The sequence below is a fragment of the Takifugu rubripes genome, chromosome 3 (assembly GCF_901000725.2).
Source record: "Takifugu rubripes chromosome 3, fTakRub1.2, whole genome shotgun sequence".
Taxonomy (NCBI): Eukaryota; Metazoa; Chordata; class Actinopteri; order Tetraodontiformes; family Tetraodontidae; genus Takifugu; species Takifugu rubripes.
Window position 1 is genome coordinate 10,771,475 of NC_042287.1, and position 22,524 is coordinate 10,793,998.

General features: G+C 43.7%; 1 protein-coding gene across 1 annotated transcript in view; it reads left to right on the forward strand.

Moving 5' to 3' along the window:
• The first annotated feature begins 7,150 nt into the window (after positions 1-7,150).
• Positions 7,151-22,524, forward strand: part of lgr6 (leucine-rich repeat containing G protein-coupled receptor 6) — a 31,636-nt gene continuing 16,262 nt past the window's right edge. Inside the window, exons 1-2 of the mRNA XM_003963317.3 lie at positions 7,151-7,872; positions 19,275-19,346. Coding sequence (XP_003963366.1) covers positions 7,673-7,872; positions 19,275-19,346 — 272 coding nt within the window. The 5' untranslated portion in view covers positions 7,151-7,672. The remainder of the gene's footprint in view (positions 7,873-19,274; positions 19,347-22,524) is intronic.

Consider the following 22,524-nt stretch of genomic DNA (forward strand, 5'->3'; position numbering starts at 1 on the left):
TTATTTAAGAGGATAATATTCATCACTCATATGGGAATGCTGGAGATAAGGAATGGATTGGGAACTGGTGGGACTTTGCATTCCCACGGAATAGTGTTTTGTGTCCTCCAGTAGGCAATCTGCGGTCTCAATAAACACTCATAAAGTCCGCAGACACGCACGCGGGCCCACAGACCTTATCGGAATAACACATAAACTCCAGTGAAGACTGTACATAAATCATTTGCTTTCACTGCGAGATAAGCGATAAGACAAAGAGAGACGGAGAGATGGGGTGAAAACATCCCAGCTTGGAGGACAACAGAAACCTTTCCGAGTGAGTTTCTTCTTCATCTCACTTCCAACAATGGCAACGCTTGGATGGGTGATGTTGATGGAAGTCTCAGAGAAGGATCGTAGGTGCTCAGCAGAGCCAGACCTCCAATGAAGACTCCTCTACTAGTCAACCATTTCATCATCCTCCAACAACCTGTTAGTATTAGAATACGGATACACTCTCTTTGTTGAGCTACTTTCCACAGTAGACAAGAATGTTTCAGGAAGTCATATGACTGATTGGTCTATTACATGTTAATATTACAAAAAAATAGGTTGCCACAGCAGCTAAATAAACATAGAGGACAATTCAGTCTGTTTTCTCAAACATTTGCGAGAATATCAGTATAACACAAATGAGGTCCATGACGTAACAAAGGAAAATTTGTGTATGTTTGCATGAAACAGAGTTGTATTGTTCAGGGAAACCAGAAGGCAAAAGTCAGGAATGGCCAATGAAAAAGAGGAGAACTTCCAAAAGGCCACTTTATGGTTTGTGAGGGTTCATGTGGTGTCAGAAACTACACTTAGCCTGATTTTGTTTTGTCGGCATTGTCTGTGTCCTCGTGCAAAACCTGCAACTGGCCCACAAAGAACCTGCAGCAATTTGAAAAAAAAGTTCCTCTTTCTACAGAAGATGACGCCACTGTGACAACTGGACATTTATTACTTCTTCTTTGCAAAACTCCTTAAGGCCCAGACTATGATCATCATGTTAAATGGAATTTGTGTCACGAAGGCCTGTGAATGCACGTGGTTTTTAGACCCTTTTTTGTGCTGACAGTGCAGCTCCAGAATCCACAGCATCAAATCAAAGAAAATGGTGGTCATTTTAATCAAACATTATCATTTTACATAATAAGATACAATGTCTATCACAGCTTAGTGCTGAAAAACTTTAGTTACACAACCTGACTGTTGAAATATTTTAGAGCACTTGTGGAGATCTGATTAGACGCAACTTGGATGGAATGTCTGATGCATCTGAAAGAAAGACCATGACCGCACGATAAAAGCTCAATTCAGCAGAAAAGGAGATTATTGCCTATTGCAGCAAAAACAAGATGGAAATCTCACATGCAAAACCCACAGATGTAAGAAAAAAATAACAAGAGCAATTTTTAAAAAAATACTCTTTGTCGAGAAAAATACACAGCAGCATTTGTGTTTAAAACTGGGTGTCGATAAATACCCAAAATCAAAAATAATTATTGCCAATACTTGGATAAAGAGGGATAATTTAAAGATCATGTAAAGCAGAACTGGCTCCCTCTTTTGGCGATGAGAGTAAGTACACAAATGTGTGTAATTACGTGACATACACGTTGTAAATTCCTGACCGCAATGCTATTTAGTTATCTGCCTGTGGGTGGCGCCATTTCACCAGTTAACAGGTAACAAGAACGGAGGTGCGCCTGAGAAGCTCAAATACTTAATTGTCTTCATTTACTGAGAAAACTGCAGGCGTCCTCTCTGAAATAATAATTAAAAAAAAGACTTTCAATGTGCTTTTTTTTAATGGAATGAACTTCTAGAGTGACTGGAATCCTCTGGGGCTCCTGTGAAACCTTGTTCTCTTCCTGGATTGTGTTGCGTCTCATGCATGTCCTATCTAAGTTCTGCATGGATGGGTCTCTATGGAGACAGTCCAGAGCTTTTATTCACTGTTAACATTCCATGTGAGTCTCCCTCCTCACTGACACAGCTGATGGTATCTTCCAGATCGGTGCATCACACACACACAAATGCGCACACATTCACTCTCCCTGCTTCATGTCAGGCAGAACTTTTCTTAGATACACTAATTTATGGTTACTGCTGGAAATTACATAAAAAACAAAACAAACAGAGTCATTTGGGATTGTTTGTTTAGAATATTTTGAGGTTCTTGTGCACAAACTTTCTGAACAGCTCCTCAAACCTGTTTAGTTTAACTTGTACATCCTCAGTACGACACCTTATTTGCAGGTATGATGTATGTGTCTGTTTTTCTCCTCTTTCATCTTCTTTCCCCCCTCCATCAGCAGGAAGGCCCCCTCATATAAACCTGGTCCTGCTAAAGGTTTCTTTCCATTAAAAGGGAGTCTTTCCTGTCATTGTCACTTGTTGGGGGTCAGGTTCTGGGTTGCTATAAAGCACCAAGAGACATTGTGACAGATGCTGTATAAATTGTTATATTAAATAGTTGATCTACACTTCACCAGTTTTTCTTCTACGATAGTTGCACTGCTCTGGCAGCTGCATCCCAAAATCTAGAGCCAACTCATCCTCATAGGTTCCAGTCTGAAAAGTACACCTGAAGAATTCTTCATGTGTATTAAAATGATGACACTGATGAGGATGATCCTGTTGACTTCAGCGGCCTCGTCAACTTTTATCTGTTGCTGTAATAAGGTGGTGCCTTCTTGTACGACATCAAAGTTTTAGATAAGAACAAATAACTTTCATGGCCACTGAATGCCTGAAAGACATGTGCAGGAATTCAGGGGTGGCTTCATTTGATACTCTGTAACAACAGCCTTGCAGTCCCAGAAACTGCTGATTCTGGACAGGAACTGTTTGGCTGTGCTGAAAGGTCAACCTTCGTGGGGTTAGAACCAGCTCCTTCAACAGTGCTGAGCTGTGAAAAATCACCTGGCAGCCATTTTCTTGTTGAGCAAGTGCGTCACTGTGGCATCCTCTTTGAAATCAAACATTTGCAACCTTTCAGCACCTCTACTGTGGTTTTCTCCTCTACAATACTGTGATCAAACCAATAGAGATCTAAGAGTAGCGTTTAATGAGTAGATGTGTTCTCTTTAAAGGTTTAGCAGTACATAGCATTCCCCCCTTTTCAAGAGAGACTTTGGTGGCTCCTTTGAATTTTCCACGAGTGTAGCCGTATATCAAATGCAGAATTTTGCTATTATAGACAGCATCGCCCTAATTATATATTTATTTTCCAGTGAAAAATGAGAGCTGACAAGTAATAAAGACTGCTGAAGCTAATAGTTGAGATGGTTTGGCTGCTTTAGAAATGTGGAGGGGGGGGGCCCCATCAACTTCTTTCTGTAGGAAAACAGTGATTGGTATACTGTTTTCACAGGTCGTGGTTATTTCAGTTTGACACATCTGTAAAACTGTGATTGCCATATTTTTGCAACTACCTCAGCATTATAAATGAGTATACCCAGGGAGATATCTGGCACGGGGGCCTGTAGGTTTCCAAGAATTGGTTACTGAAAACAGTAATTGTAAAGTGCAGCGGATGGGTATTAGTGCCGTTGGCCTGGCTGAATGGCCGTAACTTTTAATGTTAAAAAGTCACAGAGAAGCTCAGGAAGTTGAAACAGGGCATTACAAATCGAGGCAATAATAACTCCAACCGGTGCACCAACAAATGTTTTCAACTAATTGGAAGAACTCCTCTGACACTGACAGCTGAAGATTTCGGCCAAAGTCCTCACATCATTGGAACCATTTGGGTAATTGTTTCTGGACTCGGGGAAAGGCAAGGCAACGGGTCACAGAAACCTTTAAGCTTCCTGAGAGGTTCTAAGAGCAACCGTAGCCGCTGTAGCTCTCATATTGCCTCCATTTCTGCTTTGGAAAACCATTACGTGCTGGAAGCATCGCTCCTCCATACAGCTATATACAGCAGGATTGTCTGGCAGTGATTAAACTATTCATTGTGTCTTTTTTCAAGGCCTTGAAAGTAACTTTCCTTAATATGAAAAAGAAAAAAAAATTCCTGGCTCCAAATTTTGAACTGTGATGTAACCGTGAGTTTATCTGCATAACTGTGAAGGACATGCTGCCGACATACAAACACTTCCAGAAACTCTCTGCTTTTGATTTGCTATAAAGCTTGAACCCCCTTTTTCCGAGTGATAAAAATGCAAAATTGCGCAATATTATGACACCCCCAGCTGAGATGAACACTTCCCAGTCTGTCATGGACTGAGTTTATGAACTCCATGACTAACGGCTTCTCTGGGCCCACGATTGTCCCCCGACACATGGGAACAATACCTCCACCCTGTTTTGCCCTCGCACAGCACCCCCTCTTCTCCATTCACCCGGGGGCCCCACCCTTGCGTCCACATCCCCTTACCTCATCTCCTTTTCCTCTCCTGCTCTTTCATTCATTACGTTTTCTTTGTACTGTGAGATGCAGAGAGGAAGAGAAGGATGGGGGGAGGGACAAAGGGAAGGAGAGAGGCCTTTTGTTGGCTTTCAGGTGGCTTCACATGAAAAGCCAAAGTACACACCTAGGTTGCCGCCACCGGCGACCCACGTCTCACCTGCTTCCGCTGAGTATATCGCACTTAGCGCTCAGTTTCCCCTGTGCAGCCCAGGCATGCACAGATAGAGACAGGCACATTTGTGAAGGCATAATTCTGGAGCCACACACGTGCGTCAGGTGGGTTGATCGCACGGCAACTTTGCGTCTGTTCGCCCTGAATGGATTCTTCGTGCTGCAAGAGGAGAGTTCAGTCGGCCCTCAGTGTTTAGTGCGTCTGTGTTTTATTCCCAGTGCTTTCAAGTTAGTGTCAGGTGTCAGGTAGCTGCTTGTCTTTGTGTCTTCAAGGCTGCCGTTGCTTGGATAGTGTTTACAGCCCACGGAGCACGGCAGAGAGGAGGAGAGCGGGGGAGGTGAGGGGAGGGCGCACCGGCTTTGATCTGATGCAGACTGTTTGATAGCGTGTGTGTGAGTGTGTGTGTGTTTGTGTGTGAGCCAGGCAGAAAGAGAGGAGAAGAGTGGGAGTGCGTGCATACTTTTTCGGTGGCACGTACAAATGTCTGCACATGCGAATAACTACAGCGAAAATCGAGTGGAAATTTATGAAGTGTTACAAGCAATTAGGCACAACTTTATAATTTCTCTTCATAAAATCAAAAAGTTTGAACCATTTTTATTTCATGGAGTTCATGATATCTATATAAAATAATGTTTTTTTGTTACCTAAGCTTCCATGTGTTTCTATTCCAGCCATTTTACAAGCAATTTTACATGCCCGCGTCTCCTGTCTGCAACACGTAATTAAATTACATGGGTTTTTAGACACATCATCGAAAACGGTTCAAATCATTGCAGGTTGGTAGGAGGGCAGAATGTGATTGCTGGCATGGAGGGAGGAGGTCTAATCAATCCAATTAAAATAGAGAGAGACCGGTGACAGAGACAATGAGAGAGTGAAAGAGAGATGCACGGAGAGGGAAAAGTTTTGTTTTTTTAAAAGTATGTTTTAAGTGCGTGGTTTTTAAAGCTCCCCTCGGGTCAATAAATGTGCCTTTAAAAAGATGGCAGGGACAGAGAGGCTGCATTTGCAGGTGCATGGGGAGCGAGTGCACGCTCTTCCTGCATGTGCATTTGTGCAAAAAAGGAAAACAGAAAAATCAAAGCGAAGATTTAGACTGACAAAAGGCAGAGGGGAAAATATCAGGCATTTCCTGACAAAGAGGAAGAGAAATGAAGAGAGAGAGGGAGAGAGAGAGGGAGAGAGAGAGAGACGATGTGAAGAACGGCTCTGAAAGACTTTTTGTGGGGCCATAACAAAGGCCCCTCAGAAAACACAGTGGCATAGGAATGTTAATTAATTAATGAGAAACTATTCAGCCTTGAGAGAATAGTGGAGAAAGAAAGAGGGAGACGGAGAGAGACAGACAGAATGGCTGCAGCAGTAGACAAACTTTATCTCAACTACTATGGTATGAAGTGACTCAGGGTCACAGCAACATTTTGCATGGCCCGTTCGTGGAATTTGCTCGTCATAAATTTCTGTGTTGCATCGTTTGACTTTTCTTTACATTTTGTGCCTTTATGGGCATGTAACAAACAGCATGTAACCCTGCTGCTGTCCAGTGAAAGTTCCTTCAGCCTCAACTTTCCTGGAACCATATCTTTGACTAAATCCGGTGGGGCTTGAAAAGATTTTATGAGCCCAAGGGGTTGTAGATATTTTATCAACTCACGGAAGACCGTGTAATCCCTCATGTAAACATAAAATTCAATCCAATTATGGGCTGTTCTTTTAAACACCGAACCCGTTTGGAATGCAGCATTTGCATAAAAACGTCCCCACAAGAATAAGAATCTCATTCCAGGTGGGTTTTTTGACACAAACATGTGAGCTATATAAGACTCTGTCCCTGCAGGTGCGCTAAATTATGCATGTGCCATTCAGTACGTGCACTATTTCATGTCATTTGCATCGGCTGGTAATAGCTCGTTTCCCTCCAGTATATCAGGAAAGTTTTAATTTCAACACTAAATCCACACAAGAAAGATTTATGCGTTGTAATAAGCGAAAAAAAAGATCCAGATGAAACAGTTTTCGGGATTTGGGGGAAAACTGAAAGCCTTTAGCCCAAGGCAGATAACAAATCCACACTCTCCTCTCCATGGACCAGAGTGTGTGTATGTGAAAATGATACGTGAGCTCCCTTCGCGTCAACCACTTATAATCTGTTATTTTTTGTGTCCATTTTGGTTCCTCTGTGTGTGTGTGTGTGTGCGTGCGTGTGTGTGTGTGTGAGATTGGGACATTCCAGCAGCAGAAACCCGAGAAGGTGTGACTTACGAGACACTGGATTCTGCTCTTTCTGGGGACTGAGGGGTGCTGAAGTGTCAGAATTCCAATTTCCTCCAAAGAGTCACTCCCAGTCACACACACACACACACACACACACACACTGCAGCCTTTATTGTTATCTCCCAGAGCTCATCTTTCGTTCAGCTATAAACACACTTCTCTTCATTCACAGGAGAAATCTTGCCTCACACCTCTGGACCCTACAGCCACCACACCCCCTCATATAAGCTCAAACAAACACCCGTGCTTACTCTTCACACTGAGCTTCCAGGCAAAACAGAAGTGGAGGGAAAGGTAGAGAGGGAGAAAGAGAGGGAAGAGTTTGAGCGCCGTGGGCCCCTCCTACTTTCCGGAGATGCTCCAGCCCATCCCTAAATTGTGGGCCAATGAGGGTGGCTCATTCATAGCCCATGCACTCCTTCCACAATAGGTAAGGAAAGAGGCAGAGAGAACAACTGATATATACAAGGAGACAGAAAGAGGGAGGAAGAGTGACAGACAGTGGGTATGGAGAGGGCGTGAGGACTGAATCCAGGGAAGAAGAGCCAGAAGTTGCAGCAAGGATAATCCCTGGAGATGAAGTGACATTTAGGGGCAGCCAGGAGAGATGAAGAGATAGAACAAGCGCTTGGGACAGGTTTGTTGCGTGGACAACGTGTACAGGACAGAAACCGGCAAACAAAAGGACAGGGAATCAAGACAGAGGTTCCTGCGCACAGACACAAGACCACCTCTGGAGGAGACGAGAGAGTCAAAGACAGACAGGTGGACAGGTGTCAGACATGCTGCCGCTGCTTCTGCTTCTCTGCACAGCTGGACAGATTTGGGGGTATGGCCGTAGCCGGGACGGGCAGGTGTCAGCAGCACCACCCTGCCCATCCCCGTGCCAGTGTGAACAAGATGGGATCTTTGTCATGGTGGACTGCTCAGAGCTGGGGCTGTCATCGGTGCCAACCAACCTCAGCCCTCTCACCACGTACCTGTGAGTAACACCACCCCATCCCACCACTATGCTCAACAATCTTGTTAATTTGACACACGGCCTTAATTTCCTTCATCAATAATGTTTAGAACCATTTGATAACTGCTCATCATCATCTATTCACCATCCTCTATTATTATAAACTAAAAAACCAAAAAACGATACCGCTTAAGTTGAAACAAATGTTCATCTTTGAAAGACAGAGCCGAGAGAAAAAGTGAGGCTAATGTCTGACCAACAATCATCCACAGAACATGCATACATGAAGATGAAAAACTGATACAACTGAACATATGCGCATGTGTGCTTAAATGTGTGTGTGTGTGTGTGTGTGTGTGTGTGTTTGTGCAGTCACATCGAACACTGCAGCAAAATTACTGGACCACTTCTTTGAGTATCAGGTTTCCACACACCAACTGGAGAGCCGGCATGTGTGCGTATGTGTCTGCGCGTGTGCACATGTGTACGTCTTTGCGTGAATGTATGCGACCGTGAGTGCGAGCACGCAACAGATGCATGTGTTGAACACAGATGTCTGTATGTGTGTGAGACTTAATAGCCAGCTTTATGACACAAAGTTCAGTATGTGTGTTTATGATTTCTTTTTAATAATAATAAGAGATCTGAATCCATTCAAAGCAAGTAGGAAAACAATTAAAGACTAACACAGTTAATTCTTATATGGCAAAACTGTTTAACGCCAGCAATAACATATGCTTTAGATGTCAGACGGGGGCTTATATTTCAGACCACCTCCCTGTGGCGTGTGGCCACCTCCGTCCATCATTGCGTTGCCCTCACAGGTCACGCTAGAGCTGCTGTGATAACTGATATCAAAATGACAGAAGTCAAACTCAGGACAGAGAGTGTGATAGAGCAGCCGCTCAGTAAGGGGGTGGGGGGTGTCTACAAGGGTAGTAGGAGTATTGTGACAGGATTTAAGGGGAGCAAAGAAAGATCAACAATTTATTGTAAAAAAAAAAGTTTCTGAATTGAGAGACATAAAGGCAGCTGCACTCAGGCAGCGGTTGGCTTTCTGGCTGTTGCGGGAGCCAGCGACGGCTGGATTTCACTGTGTTCCTTTGAAAGTTAAAACACGTGTGGAGTTTATGGAGGTGAAATACGGTCTCCAACCCCATCCAGCAGGCGCTGTGGCGCAGGTCACACAGCTAATCCAGCATTCTCACACGTACTTACACATGAGGAGAAACGAATCTGAGACAGAAGGAGTGTTGAGACGCTCTCTTCTTGTTCAAAAAAAAAGGAAAAACAGAAACAGGGATGACCCGGAGACTGCGTGCACCCTGCTCTTAACTGTTCCAACAGACCCACACACATACACAAACACATATACAGACACAAACACACAAACAAACACACTATTATCTTCAAACACAAGTGTAATTGTTCATTTCCCCTCTTTAGCTAACAGTGGAACAGGACCAATTAGTGAGTTTGAGGGCTGATTTAGAATAAGATAAATACACTCAACAACCAACTCCACACACGCCCACACACAGTTGAAGATGTGTGTGTGTGTGTGTTTGTGTGTGTCTGGGTGGGGTGGGTTTCTCTTCGCTCTCATCAAAAATCATCATGACAAACAAAAGAAACATCGCATTTCTCAACCTTCACACACACACACACACACACACACTCACACACACACCTGGTTTCAACATATTGTATTTCATTAACAATCAAATAAAATAGTAACCTCTAATACTGATCTGTCAGGCCAACGAATTGTCTCCTTATTGCCAGAAAATGATTTATGACACATATAATTTGATTTAGTATAAGATTCTTTCAGGTTTCTGGTTATTCAATCATGTGTCGATGAGTTTTTACAGCTTACATAAGCATGGTTATCGGGGATCATTTCACAACTCTGATCCTGGGTTACTAAAGGTTGCAGCAGGTCCAGAACCCCAGCAGGACCACGGTGAGCTGTCCAGCACGTCCTGCTGTGCTGCGCAGCCAGGATTAGCCTGCAGCGTTGACTGTAGGCAGCTGAGGTCACAAGAATTTGGTCTTGAACAGACCCCGTTACAAACCACATGGATACAATGCTGTGAAAGTACATTACATCATTTGCCCATGTCATTGGAGAGCTCTTCAAAGTAAGCACAACTGCATGTTCTTGTAATGCAGAGGGATGCATGATTCATTCCTTTTTGTACATGTGGTTGACCTTTTCACTCACGTGTAAAATAATGAAATACTGGTTTATAAAAACAAAACAAAAAAATCCCCATTGCGCACTGAGTGATTTGCAAATAGGCTTTGTGGATTTCATAATTTTCTGGGGCTTTTTTCCAACTGCTCAGGGCAGAGATATAAGAGATTTATTACAATAATCATTTCCTTGGGCTCCGTGAAAAATGAGCTGTCATGTGAGACACTTTGAACGAACTTCTCTTTGATATCACACTAGGGACGAATGACGGGGTTGAAAGGTGTGTATCTATATGTGAGCCGCGTTTGCTGCGGGCGAAGGGAGCCCTGCCAGCAGCAGATGTACACAAACTGAGCACTAGAAAGTAATCTGGTTGGAAACCGGATTATTTAAACGTCAAATACACTGACCTCTTGTGCTTAAAGCGTGTTCAAATGCCTCTCGGTGTCCCTTGTCTCAATTGTGTATTAAGAGAAAGGAAAAGTGTGTGTGTGCATGTTGGGCGTTTTTGTGAGTGGTGTGGTGAGTACTCTAGGTGATGCTTTGCATTAGGGCTAAGTACAATGGACTTCTAACAGTATTTTGGCTGAGGAAAGGAAACCACAACTAGTGCATTACCCCAGTTTTTAAGTGCATGCGTGTGTGAAGACCACCCAGAGTGCTTGAGTATTTTTTTTTTTGAGGCAGTGAAAGTAAAGAAGTGTAAAAGAATAGTCGGAGGTGAACGAGGGGATAGAAGCTGTCAGAGAGAGAATTTGAAATCAGCCATAAATAGCTGTGGGTTTGTTAAATGACGATAAGTATACCAGTATAAAAGGCGCATGCACACGCAGACACACATGCGCGCCAGAGACAACATCCTGTCCCTGTATGTACAGGGACCATGACGGTAACAGTTGTGTGCGTGTTATTTAGCCATTATGTTGATGGAATGATTCCTATCATGTGAGACCAAGGGTCACATTGTAAACATCAGAGGGAGAGAGAGAGAGAAATTATAATAGTTGGGGGGAGGGGGAGTTCTTAGAGGAAAAAAATGAAGAAAATATTTTGAGTGTGTGTGTGTGTGTGTGTGTGTTGTCAGCGGAGGGTCCTCTGTACTGCGATTATCAGCCTCAGCATCAATGTCCTGGCTCCAGACGTCTATGGAAGCCCCCTGCCCTGGCTATGCTCCTCTCCTTCCCTTGCTCTGTCTATCTTTTCTCCTCCACCTATTCTCCTTTCACCTGTTTTCCTATGGTGTGTGTGTGTGTGTGTGTGTGTGATGAGGGGTGTATAGCAGGTGCTGAAACTAGTCATGCAGCACTAAATGTAGATCTCACAATCAGTCATGCACAATAAACCCCTTGGAAATTCAAACGAACGGGCCAATTGCTGCAGGCCATAATGTAGAAAGAGTGAAAGGTGTGTAACCATCTTGAAACGTGTAAGTGTTTTCAAGGTGTGTGTTGAGGAGGCGGTGCTTTGGCTCAGATAAATATGTGTGCAAAAGTACAAAGAGGGCTTTTATCTGCCCTACTTATTTTCTATCCCATTTCTTCTCCTAATCCTAATCTATCCACTCCTTCCCAAAAACCTCAACTGTTTGCCTCAAATTGTCAGTTCCTCAGTTCTCTCCATGATTCTCTAGAGGCAAAACAGTGAAGACCGGGAGGGAAAAAGAAATCCACTTGTTTATACTGCAAAAGTGGTATTTATGCCAGAATACTGTTGGGATCAGGGAACAGCGGTTAATTCTTGGATAGTGTCTTCGTTTGTGGTTTCCTGAGCGCAACCTGGGAGGCTTTTGAATGGGTCTCACGACAGACAGCAGGTAGGCAGGTAGAAGACAACAATGGAAACAATGAAAATCCCCTGGGAGTGTCAGAGAAGACACAGCCGCCATAGTGTACCACTCAATTCTTCCGGAAAAAGAAAATAGAAAGCAAGGTTTTGTGGGGAATAATGGTGGAGGACGCACAGAACAGCGTCCTGAAAAGGCCCCTGGATGACTGTTTTTACTTATGCTCCTTGAACAGTAATGTGGATTTGTATGTTGTGTGCGATAGCAGAGTGACGCAAGTGTGGCACGAGGAATGTGCTCCCTATGACGTGTGGACAGGCGTTGAAGGGCTTTTTGGATCGGGAGAATTCAGAATGCCTGCATGGCCCAGATTCCAAAACAACCTCTTTCCAACCCTGGGAATCCATGGGAATGTGTGTACACTAGTGTGTGTGTGCATTAGGCTGTGCAAGTGCACGAGCCCTCTCTTTTAGATTACAGAGCCAGCATTGTCTTATCCCGGGTCAGGCCACAACAAATGTCCACTAACTATGACTGCGTGAGCTGTCATTTCGTATATCATCATGTCATATTTTCGTCTTAATTCATTTTAAGTGGAGCTTCATCCATCTGTTATAGCGTATTCCAAATAATTCCATGTTTATGGAGGTATAGCCAGACACACTCTTTCTGATCTGTGGCCAGGCCTACTGACTTAAGTGACCCATGTAGGGCTGGCAGTCCTCAGGTGATGACTAGTGAGGCCTAATGACACTTAATGTCCTCTCTCAGAAACACACACACACACGCACGCACACACACACATCTACTAATCCCTACTTTGCACACATACACACATAGCTCCATGCACATATTGACTTAATGATGGGTAATTCCTTAACCAATCCCCTCGGTCAGCATCAAAGCATCCCACAGAGCAGAGCTGATACAGCCACGTTAGATGGGATTACGATGGGAGAATGGACCCCTGGGATGGTAGTTAGCCAGAGAGGTCGTGCACGGATAAAGGCTCAAATTGAGATATTGGCCACGGATGTCCAGAACAAGGCTGAGGGTGTCAAGAAAAGATAAAAACAAGCAGGTCGAAGTCTCCACAGGGGGTGAGTTAACTAAATAGTCGAAGTCTGCACAGGTGAACTTTCCATCTGCTAAAGGGAATTCAGTCACTGTGAATTGCAACCACATCCAGAGTTCTCTCTATTACTTGTCTGAGGTGGAACAAAAGAGGAAATCTGGTCTTTTTACATGGATGGCAAGAGGCCAAACTAAATCCCTTGAAACCGACAGCAGGTCACATGTGCTCACTGAGATGGGATAATATTTCCTCATGTGTTAATTCAGGTTTAGATCTTATCTGCTGGGCACTGTTAAATATATAAAGCAGATGAGTAGATCTTAGATCCGCATGGAGGAGCGAGCCAGGAGTGTATTTGAGCAGTCCTCATTGTCCTCCTGTTTCTGTCATTCAACCAAATGAAGTCATAATAGAGCCTGACACTAATACTCATCAGGTTTCATTTACTGTTGTATTCACTGCCGAGAATCTGCATCCAATCACTGTGCAGGAAGGAACACCTCTCGGTAAGCGATACTTCGTCAGGATGTGTGATGTGATGAAATTTGTAACCCTTTTCCGCACTTCTTTGCCGTTATTATCGCATGGCAGAAACCATTAGCTTCAGTTTTAAACGGAAACATGAATGCCTTCTGGCACTCATCATTTAAGAAACATATATGAAAGCCAGACAAAAAGACAAATGCCAAAACAACCGATTAGTGGACTATAGATGGGGCTATGAATGCCTTTCTAGTTTCCAAAACTGTGTCCTAACAACAACAGCTGCCTGTCAGTCTTGACCACATGTTGCAGGCAGTGCTGGTGTGTACGGCTGCAATTCCAACACTTCCTGTTCCATTACTGAAGTGCTTGACCTTTCACCCCCCTCCTCCCCTCCATCTCATGACAGGGTGTGCATGTGTGGGAGGACAAGGAGCGGACATTGAGCGCGCATATGTAAGTGCATGTGTGTGCGGTGGTGGTACACCAGGGTATGAATAAGTCCCAGAGGGCATGAATATGCTTCCCATGACATGACTTTAGACTAAACAGCCGGGCTCTCGACCCAGACATCCGCCTGTCATTCTCCCCCTAAACCGCAATGAGCGGAAAAGGGAACAAAACATGGGAATACAAATACACAGAGACATCTCCCTTTTCTGTCTCATTATCCTCCTTTTGTGGCCAAGTCGTCCCTGTGGCCCTCCTGGTCCAGGTGAAAGACTTCCTCACGCTCTTTTGCTCTTTGTACTCAGTGAATGAGGAAGAAAGAGAATAAGAGAGGGAAAGATAAAGAGAGAGTGCCTATGGACACAAAGGGCAGTGTACCCCTCCCAGGAAGTCTGGAAGAGAGGGAGAAAAAAACACACATCTTCAGAGGAAGGAGGAGGGAACGGCGGCATTGTACCCTCCTTCCTGACTCATTGTGTGTGTGTGTGTGTGTGTGTGTGTGTGTGTGACTGTGAGAGTGAATTCAGAAGCAAGCCAGTCTATTCAGATAGAAGAAAGCTAACACATTTAGGCCCCACCATGACAAACAGTAGACACACAAGCGTGCGCGCGCTCCCTCACAATTGCACACAAGCATCTAGGCCCGCTCTAAGGCGGTGTCTGTGCACTGACTACCAGTTGCATTGTGTGGAATAAAGATCCTCTTTCATCGTGGACTTAACTGTTTCAAAGAGCTAAGCGTAGAGGATCAGACTGACTGAATCCGACTGAAGACGTTCCTGTCATAGTTACAGTAAAACAGATTCAAGGTGTGGCTCAAGCGTCGCGAAAGGCACAACGCGTTGCCTCCCGGCTCTGGTTGATGATTTCTTCTGATGATCTGTTGCTCTAATGTTCATCACAGATAAGCTGCTTTCAAAGGGTGCAGAGCTTACCGACATTACTGGCTGTTTGTTTGGTAGGAGTTTCCTACCTAAGCGAGGGAGAAGGGGATTGACAAGGAGGCAAGAAGAAAGAGAACAAGGGAAGAGGAGGAAGTGAGAGGGAAGACCTGAGGGTAGAGCTCAGAGTCTTCTGTCTATGAAGCGTCTTCTGTGTCCTGAAAAAAAAAGCATAAAAAAAGTCTCCCTCAAGGGCAAAAATGTTATCCAGCCTGTTTAATGGTTCTGCCAGTTTTCATTTATCCTTCAGCAACAAGGCAGAATCAGTTTCAAAACTATTTTTCCACGTCCGTTGTCAGTTTTGTCGGACTGACACATTTCGAGACTGATGATAAAAACAGACACCTGATCGCCGATCGCATCTGTTGCGCCCTGAGGGTGCATTCACTCGAGGGTGGTCTTTCACCGTCTCACAAAAGCCACCTGGAGCCTGCACAGTGTATGAGCGCCGCTGGACGAGGCGACTGTCTGCTCGTGTGCATGTCTGAAAATGAACGGGGCTCCTTCTCATGTGATCTGGCCAGTTGTTTTTGCGGCGTTAAATCACCAGCTCTTGTCAGAGACGCTTTAAGGTTGCAAGTGGCAACAACGGAGCTATAGGGGCGCACTGACACCCACACGCACGCCGCCTTTGATCACAGCGCTGATAACATGCCTCTGCAGACAGCAGCCTACTTAGTTGAAGGCATCGAAAGGAAATATGATAAAACACATTATTGCAACTACTGGACTGTGTAACCCCAAATTGAAATTTGAAACCGCAACGAGGAGAGAAAGAATGAGTGTGACTGATCGAGGCACAGGAGAGCAGGCAAGAACGAGCCTCAGCTGATGAATGGAACCTCCGTTTCTTCATGCTTCTCTTACCCCCTTAAGACAAGCTCTTGCTATAGTTACTCTTTCACTCACTGCATAAAACATTCATATTTGCTTTCTTCCTGTGCCAAGCGTCCTCTGCTGACTCCCCAGGCATTTCTCACAGACTTATCAAGGGCCTAAATGATCTATCAGACCTCATTGTGCATCTTCATCCAAAGGAACAGTGCGTTTATGTGTGTGACTGTTTACTTTTACTTCCAGTTGTAGCAACATTTGCAAAAAAGTATGAAAAACCCACTGTAGGCATGCACATGACAGAGACGAAAGCAGGTAGGAGCAGATTTATTTTATTTTTTTTAACAGCTGTTGCTTTTGAGGGAAGAGCATGGGGTCACCATGTCTGCATCCCGGGTCTTTTAATAAATCATATGGTTCTACGGGTCATTATTCAGCAGCACAGTGAGGGACCGTGGGGAGGAGACCTCTGTGTCATTCTCACCCTCTTTTGCACTCACACATTTACTGTGCCCATAAACTGGGGAGGCAAAATATCTAATTGTGAACATCTCAAAAGCTACAGAGCTGCTCTTTCCCTAATTTCTTTTTGTGGCCGTTTATTTGCGCTGAAAATATCTGCACGTCACAGTGCCAGCCGACACAATGCACATGTGGTAGTCATCAATCATAATTATCATGGTTTAAAAAAGCCACAGCTGTTATTTGATTTTAAAAACAAGCCATAGCCCAGCGCCTTCCAACGATATGTCAAGTTGTCAGCAGAGACCTTGGCCTGCACAGCAGAAACGTCTCTCTCTCTCTCTCTTTCTCCCTCCCGTTTCACAATGAACTCGTTGGAGTGAGCAGAGCCGAGCTGAGCCCAGCGCCGCTCAACCTTTCCCCATGACTCACCAGCGTGTGTCTTTATTTTTAAACATTTTCTCTCTCCAAAGCTGTGTGTTTATCCTGTCTGAGCGAAGCTGCTGTTATGGACTTCACACAACGACTGTTTATGGCTTCTTTAATCAGCACCAGATAATGAAGAGCTGTCTCCATCTGTGGGTGCATCCCCAGAAGCTGGATGAGTGCACACGCACACACACACACACACACACACGCACACACACTGACACACAGGTACATACATAATGTTCCAAGATTTCTCCCTGTAGAATCTGAGCAGAATAGGATTAAGGTGTGTATATATTGGTCGTGCTGCATGAGGTGATTGTGCTCTTTCTGTGTTGCACATGATGTCACTGAGTCTTGATTATATCAGCTATTTTTCCGTCACTGCTGTCTGATCATCTCCACCGAGGGTCTGTTATCACTTATATTTACCTCTGACTTTAATCAAGCAGTATAGACCATGACACTTGTGCTCCTTCTCAAATTACCTCATGGTGAAATAATGCCAAAAACACAGGACGATTAAAAAAAGAAAATCTTAACAGGGGGATATTTGATCCTGCACCCCGGGCCAGAACAACACCTGTGTTGACAGTGGTGATGCAGCTGTATATGATTCCAAATAAACCCACATTCAGCAAAGGTCAATACTCAACAATCGTTGTTTTTGTTTAGTGGTTTGCTTGTTTTTTTCTGAGGAGTCTACTTGGAAAATTGTTGCACTTTGGGCCTCAAATGAACAGTACACACACGCACACACACAGTCGGCCATTGTCAAAATGCTCCGATGTTTGGTGGCCCAACATTCCACGTATATTGAAGGTGCATGTCTCGAAATTGAAGCAGCTTGAGGTTTTGACCACAGTAATAAGCTTGAAGGATATATGTGCAGTAAATGTATGATGAGAACACACAATTGATGGAAGTACAATTGTACTTCCATCTTTGTGACAAATCCTAGCCCCGTGCCCATAACCGTAACCATCACAACTAAAATTTAAACCCTAACTTAAATCCATAACTTTAACCTCAAAACCAAGTTTCAACCCACAGTCTGACCAATAAATGTGCAAGGACCAGCCATATTGTCCTCACTTGATTTTGCTAGTGCAATGCATTTTCTGGTCATCACTATGTAGTGATGTAGCATGTAACACACACGCAGGTATCTCATAGGTTGATTTACTTGAATCCTCTACACTGCTTTCCTTGTGGAAAGTAATGGTTTGTGGTGTATCACAGTTAAGGGACATAACATGCACTCTGAAACTTTTTTGTTAACATGTTCCTATTTTTTGCACGGCTTGTTCACTCAGTAGAGATGTTTTTGATATAAACTGGAGCCTGGAGAAGATAAAAAGATTACATGGAAACAAAAGATTATTGAGATATTGAGATTATTCTGATTAACAATTGCCCTGCAGCGTGTTTATTATGAACACTTGTGCCTGTATTCATTTTTTTTTTTACATCAAACTAATTGTGCATGTTCTGTATTTACTCTGGTTTGCGGTCTCATTTATATTTTTAATTGGCCTCTCGCTGTCTTTTAAGGTGCATTATTGCCATAAACATACCGCTCTCATAAATGCATATAATGGTGCACCTGTGCTTGCAATATGTCAAAACATGCAAATAACTCAAGGCTATTTTTAAAGCAATTTTGTGATGAATGGAATTAACTGTATACTGTTGACAAATGGAGAATGCTGAAGAATTGTTTTCATAAGTGATTGCAAATGCTTAAATGTCAGCTCAGATACACAAATACCAAAGTAATCCCTGGCAGTGTTAATTCCATATCTGGTGTTGAATTTGATCATGCCTGTGGTTAAATTGATCCATTCCCAATGTTAGTTTGGCTGACTTAACAAACAAACAGAAAGTGTGTCAAAATTCCCAACTGTAAAGAGCTCCTGAGAGCACAGTTTACACTTGCTAACCCGGTGGTCTGGCTTTATGAGCAATGGTTACTGTTGTACATAGAGGCACACACTCACAAGCCGCACTTTTGAAGACTCATGTGAGACCCCAAGGGCTATGAAAGCAAAGAAGTGGTGACGTAACACATCTTAGCTTTTGGTGTGTTTATCAAAGAGATGACCTGACATGACTTGGACCGCAGGACAGTATGTTTTCTACCAGAGTCTGACACAAAAGTCATCCTCAAACTTTTCCCAAAGTGTATGTGTTTGTGCGTGTGCGAAGTGAATGTGCGTGTGCATGCATGCATTTATCTGAGCATCCTGTACGTCTCCCTTTGACCGCAACACAGCTGCATCAACACTCACCCTTCAACGCACCCTCTCACATCAGTGTGTGTGTCAGAGACGCGGAGAAATGGAGTCCACGTACGTTCCAACTATGAACGAATGCAGAAATGAGGAGGTCTCCTGAGAAACCTGAAAGAGAAGAAAAGAACAGGAAAGATGGAGACGGGGAACAGAGGGATTCATATAAAGAGAGACTGAGGGGTCAGACCTCGGAGAAGGTAGAATGAGACATCTGGAAAAGAGAGAGTCACTGGGACCAGGAGGAAATTGCAGCTGCCCAACAATGATTCATTGGGGAAAATTCTGCTCTACATCTCCCTCTCGTCCTCCAACCATTCTATCTAACCCTCTCACCTCTCCATAGTCGTTACTCCCCACTTGGAATGATTGATCACAGCAATTTTGCATGTCCCGAGCACCTTCAAAGACCATCTGAAATGTTCACGCTGATTGATACTTTGATACTAAGGCGTGCCCTCTTTTCCCTCTCCAGTGACCTGAGCATGAACAACATCAGTGAGATCCAGTCTGGAGCCTTCCAGCGGCTGCACCTGCTGTCAGAACTGTGAGTAAAATCATTCAATCTGGATTCATCGGATAAATCTCCAAGCGCACATAGTACACATGACAAGAAACAGTTGTTCTGAGAGCTGCTGATGTCCCCGGTGATGGGGATTGATGGCTGTGGCCTGCTTCTGATTTCTCTTACCAGGAAACAGCCTGCAGCAATAACAAGTAGATAGTGGGGGTGTTGGCGAGGACATAATAGTCAGAGAGTGAATATTTGGTCCTGAAAGTCTTTAGCGAGCATCCAAGCAGCCGCTCTCTCTGACTTGAGTTTCTGGACTGCTCAGCAGGAACAATATACACACACAGACACAAGCCCCTGCCAAAGCAAACACAGTTTTCAGGACTGAAGAAACTGGAAAAAAGTAAATTTATTTGCTCTTCTTGTTTATAGCATTAAGAATAGCTACAGCTCTGTGTCATTAGAAATGCTTTGATAGAGGAGCCAGGAAGAGAACTGAGTTGAATGTTGATCAGACACGAGCTGTGCTTTTGGGCTCAACAATATAAGTAAGGGGAAAGTTGAAACAGTATGTTAAAACAAGCAAATCACAGGGAAGGAAAGTCAGCTGATGAGCCAAATTACTTGACTTATTTCTTTGAAGTACAGCATTCATTCTCCTGCCACAACAAAATCACACCAAACTTTCTTGCAGGCGGCGATCAGCCCATATCTGATTTGACCGCTCAGCAAAATTTGGTCGAGTCTCATTTTGACAAAGAGTTCCCACAGATATGCTCCAAGGGGTTTGAATGTACGTATTGTGTAATTTGCAGGGCTTATGTGTACATTAGACTGCACCTGATTCTTCTACTTCTGAAGCCTGCAGAGTATGTGTGTGTGTGTGTGTGTGTGTGTGTGTGTGTGTGCATTTCCCTGCTGTGTTTGAACAGTCCAGTGTTTTCTTTGCTAATTCTTGCAGCTGCAGCCTGTCAGGCATGAGCTAATGATGATGAAAGTAAAACGTTAGCATGAACGCCGTTCTGAGTTTCTGCATCAGAGAGTAATGCAGAAAGGATTGTGACGCCTTGATTACAGGGAATTCAATTCAAGACTCATGTTTAAATATTGCTGATGATGTGTTCATAATTACAAGTATGAAAAAAAAACACAGAAGTGCTCCAAATTGCTGCTGACATTTGAGTACAGTGGGACCTCTACTTACGAAATTAATTGGTTCCGGAAGTTGTTTCGTAACCGGAAAATTACGTAAGTAGAGACGCGTGTTCCATGTAAATGCCCTAATCCGTTCCAAGCCCCCAAAAATTCGGACATATTTTTTTTTATAAATCATAAAAATGCATCAAAACATGTAACAAATACATGTTACAATTAGATTACCGCACAATAAATGTAGGAATTCAGTGCAAGGCTTCTCCAGGAACAAAATGAACTTTATTACAGGCTAATCTTACATTAGCCGTCATTACTAGCAACAAACGTTAACACTTGTGGTAACACCGCCATCTAATGGACAAACATACGAACACCCACAATAAATCCCGAAGACGACAAAGAAGTCCCTGGGATACACACAAAATTGTACAGATTGACGTCCCTCCTAGCCAGTGGGATGACAGGACGATGCTAGGCGATAGCCAATGGCAGAGCAGCTACAAGCATGTTTGCGTTCGCTAAACTCCGCGAGCTGCGAGTAGCATATTTTTGCCTTTCGTATACTGAAATTTCTTTCGTAACAAGAGGAAATATTTTCCCGTTGAGACGTTTCGTAACCTGAACATTTCGCATGTAGAGACGTTCGTAAGTAGAGGTCCCACTGTATATGGGTTTGGGAGCTGCGAACTAGACTGCAGGCCACCTGCAGAACTGGTCTGTTCTGAGAAAAATGTTTCCAACCGGAAACATGCAATTCTTTCACGGCATATTTCTGACGCTGTTTACAAAATTTTCAAAGCTGGAAAAAAAACCAACATAATAATTACATGAAACATGATATAAAGCTTAGCTAAAACACAGTTGACTTGAGGGCGAGAGCGTTTGATGTGGGTCAATGGCACTTGTTGGGAGAGGCGAAGGCCAGGCAGGTTGCGACTGGCAGAGTGATAAATTGTTTGATGTTACGCTCTTCCTCCCTCCCTCCTTTGCAACTCAACTCTACCGACCCCATCTCTATTTTACTGTAGGCTATTGCAAGAGCCCCTTTGAGAGTTTCTCCACCCACCCCTGAATTTATTGGCTGTCTGTGAACTCTTACAAACGAGAGCAAATCTACTCATGGCAGGAACGTTAGCTTTCATCCTGTTTTGCACTATGGGGACAAATAAAGTCTTATGAGGAACTTTAGGAGTTCTTCTAAAGTACAGATCATAAATGTGCAACAGTGTCGTGCCCTCCTTATCTAGCCGCTCAGTTTTATGTAAGTGTAAGCGATCCAGATCCAGACTCTGATCAGAATACATCCTGGGGTCATATGCAAACAACATGCCAAAGTCAAACCAAGCCCTTGCACAACTTTGTAGATCTCTGTTGATAGTAAATATGCAAATATATAGAGGTAGAATTGGGACAAAGTGTAAGAAATGTCACCGCCTGCTCTATTTTGAACAATGCTCTATTCAAATCATTCCTGCAAATATTGCATAACTGCACCAACAAGGAAACTAACAAAAGGCTCATGGATGCCACTTTTTTGACGGGGTAATATGATATGAGTCTAATTACCCCTTCTTGTTTCCTTTGCCATTAACTTGAATTCTTATTGATCTTGGATCCCTCTCATTAAGTCTTCATTTACCACTTTGATGAGTAATGTCTTCATTCAAACAGACAAACATGCAACTGTCACCAGACAGAGCATGAAGAGAGGCGACGGAGAGGCAGACAGCTTGTCTATACTGTAGATTAATGAAAGGGAAGCAAAGTTCTCATTTTGGTCCAGCCTCAAAAACTGGGTACTATCCAACATGTCAAAGACAGCCGCTCTCTTCCAACGCTCTGATCTAATATATAAAATGCACCATCCATCCTGATGTAATTGCAACCTGGAGCGATCGTGAACGGTGATTTAAGGTGAATTTTTGCACAAAGGTACTTCCTGAAAACCACTTTAGCAGGCTGATCATATTTCCCCGTCTTCTTCCTTCGACTCCCTTTATAATCAGCCGGTTGAGTCGCCTTTCTGTTGCTGCTCTTATCATTATCTGGAACTGTCACT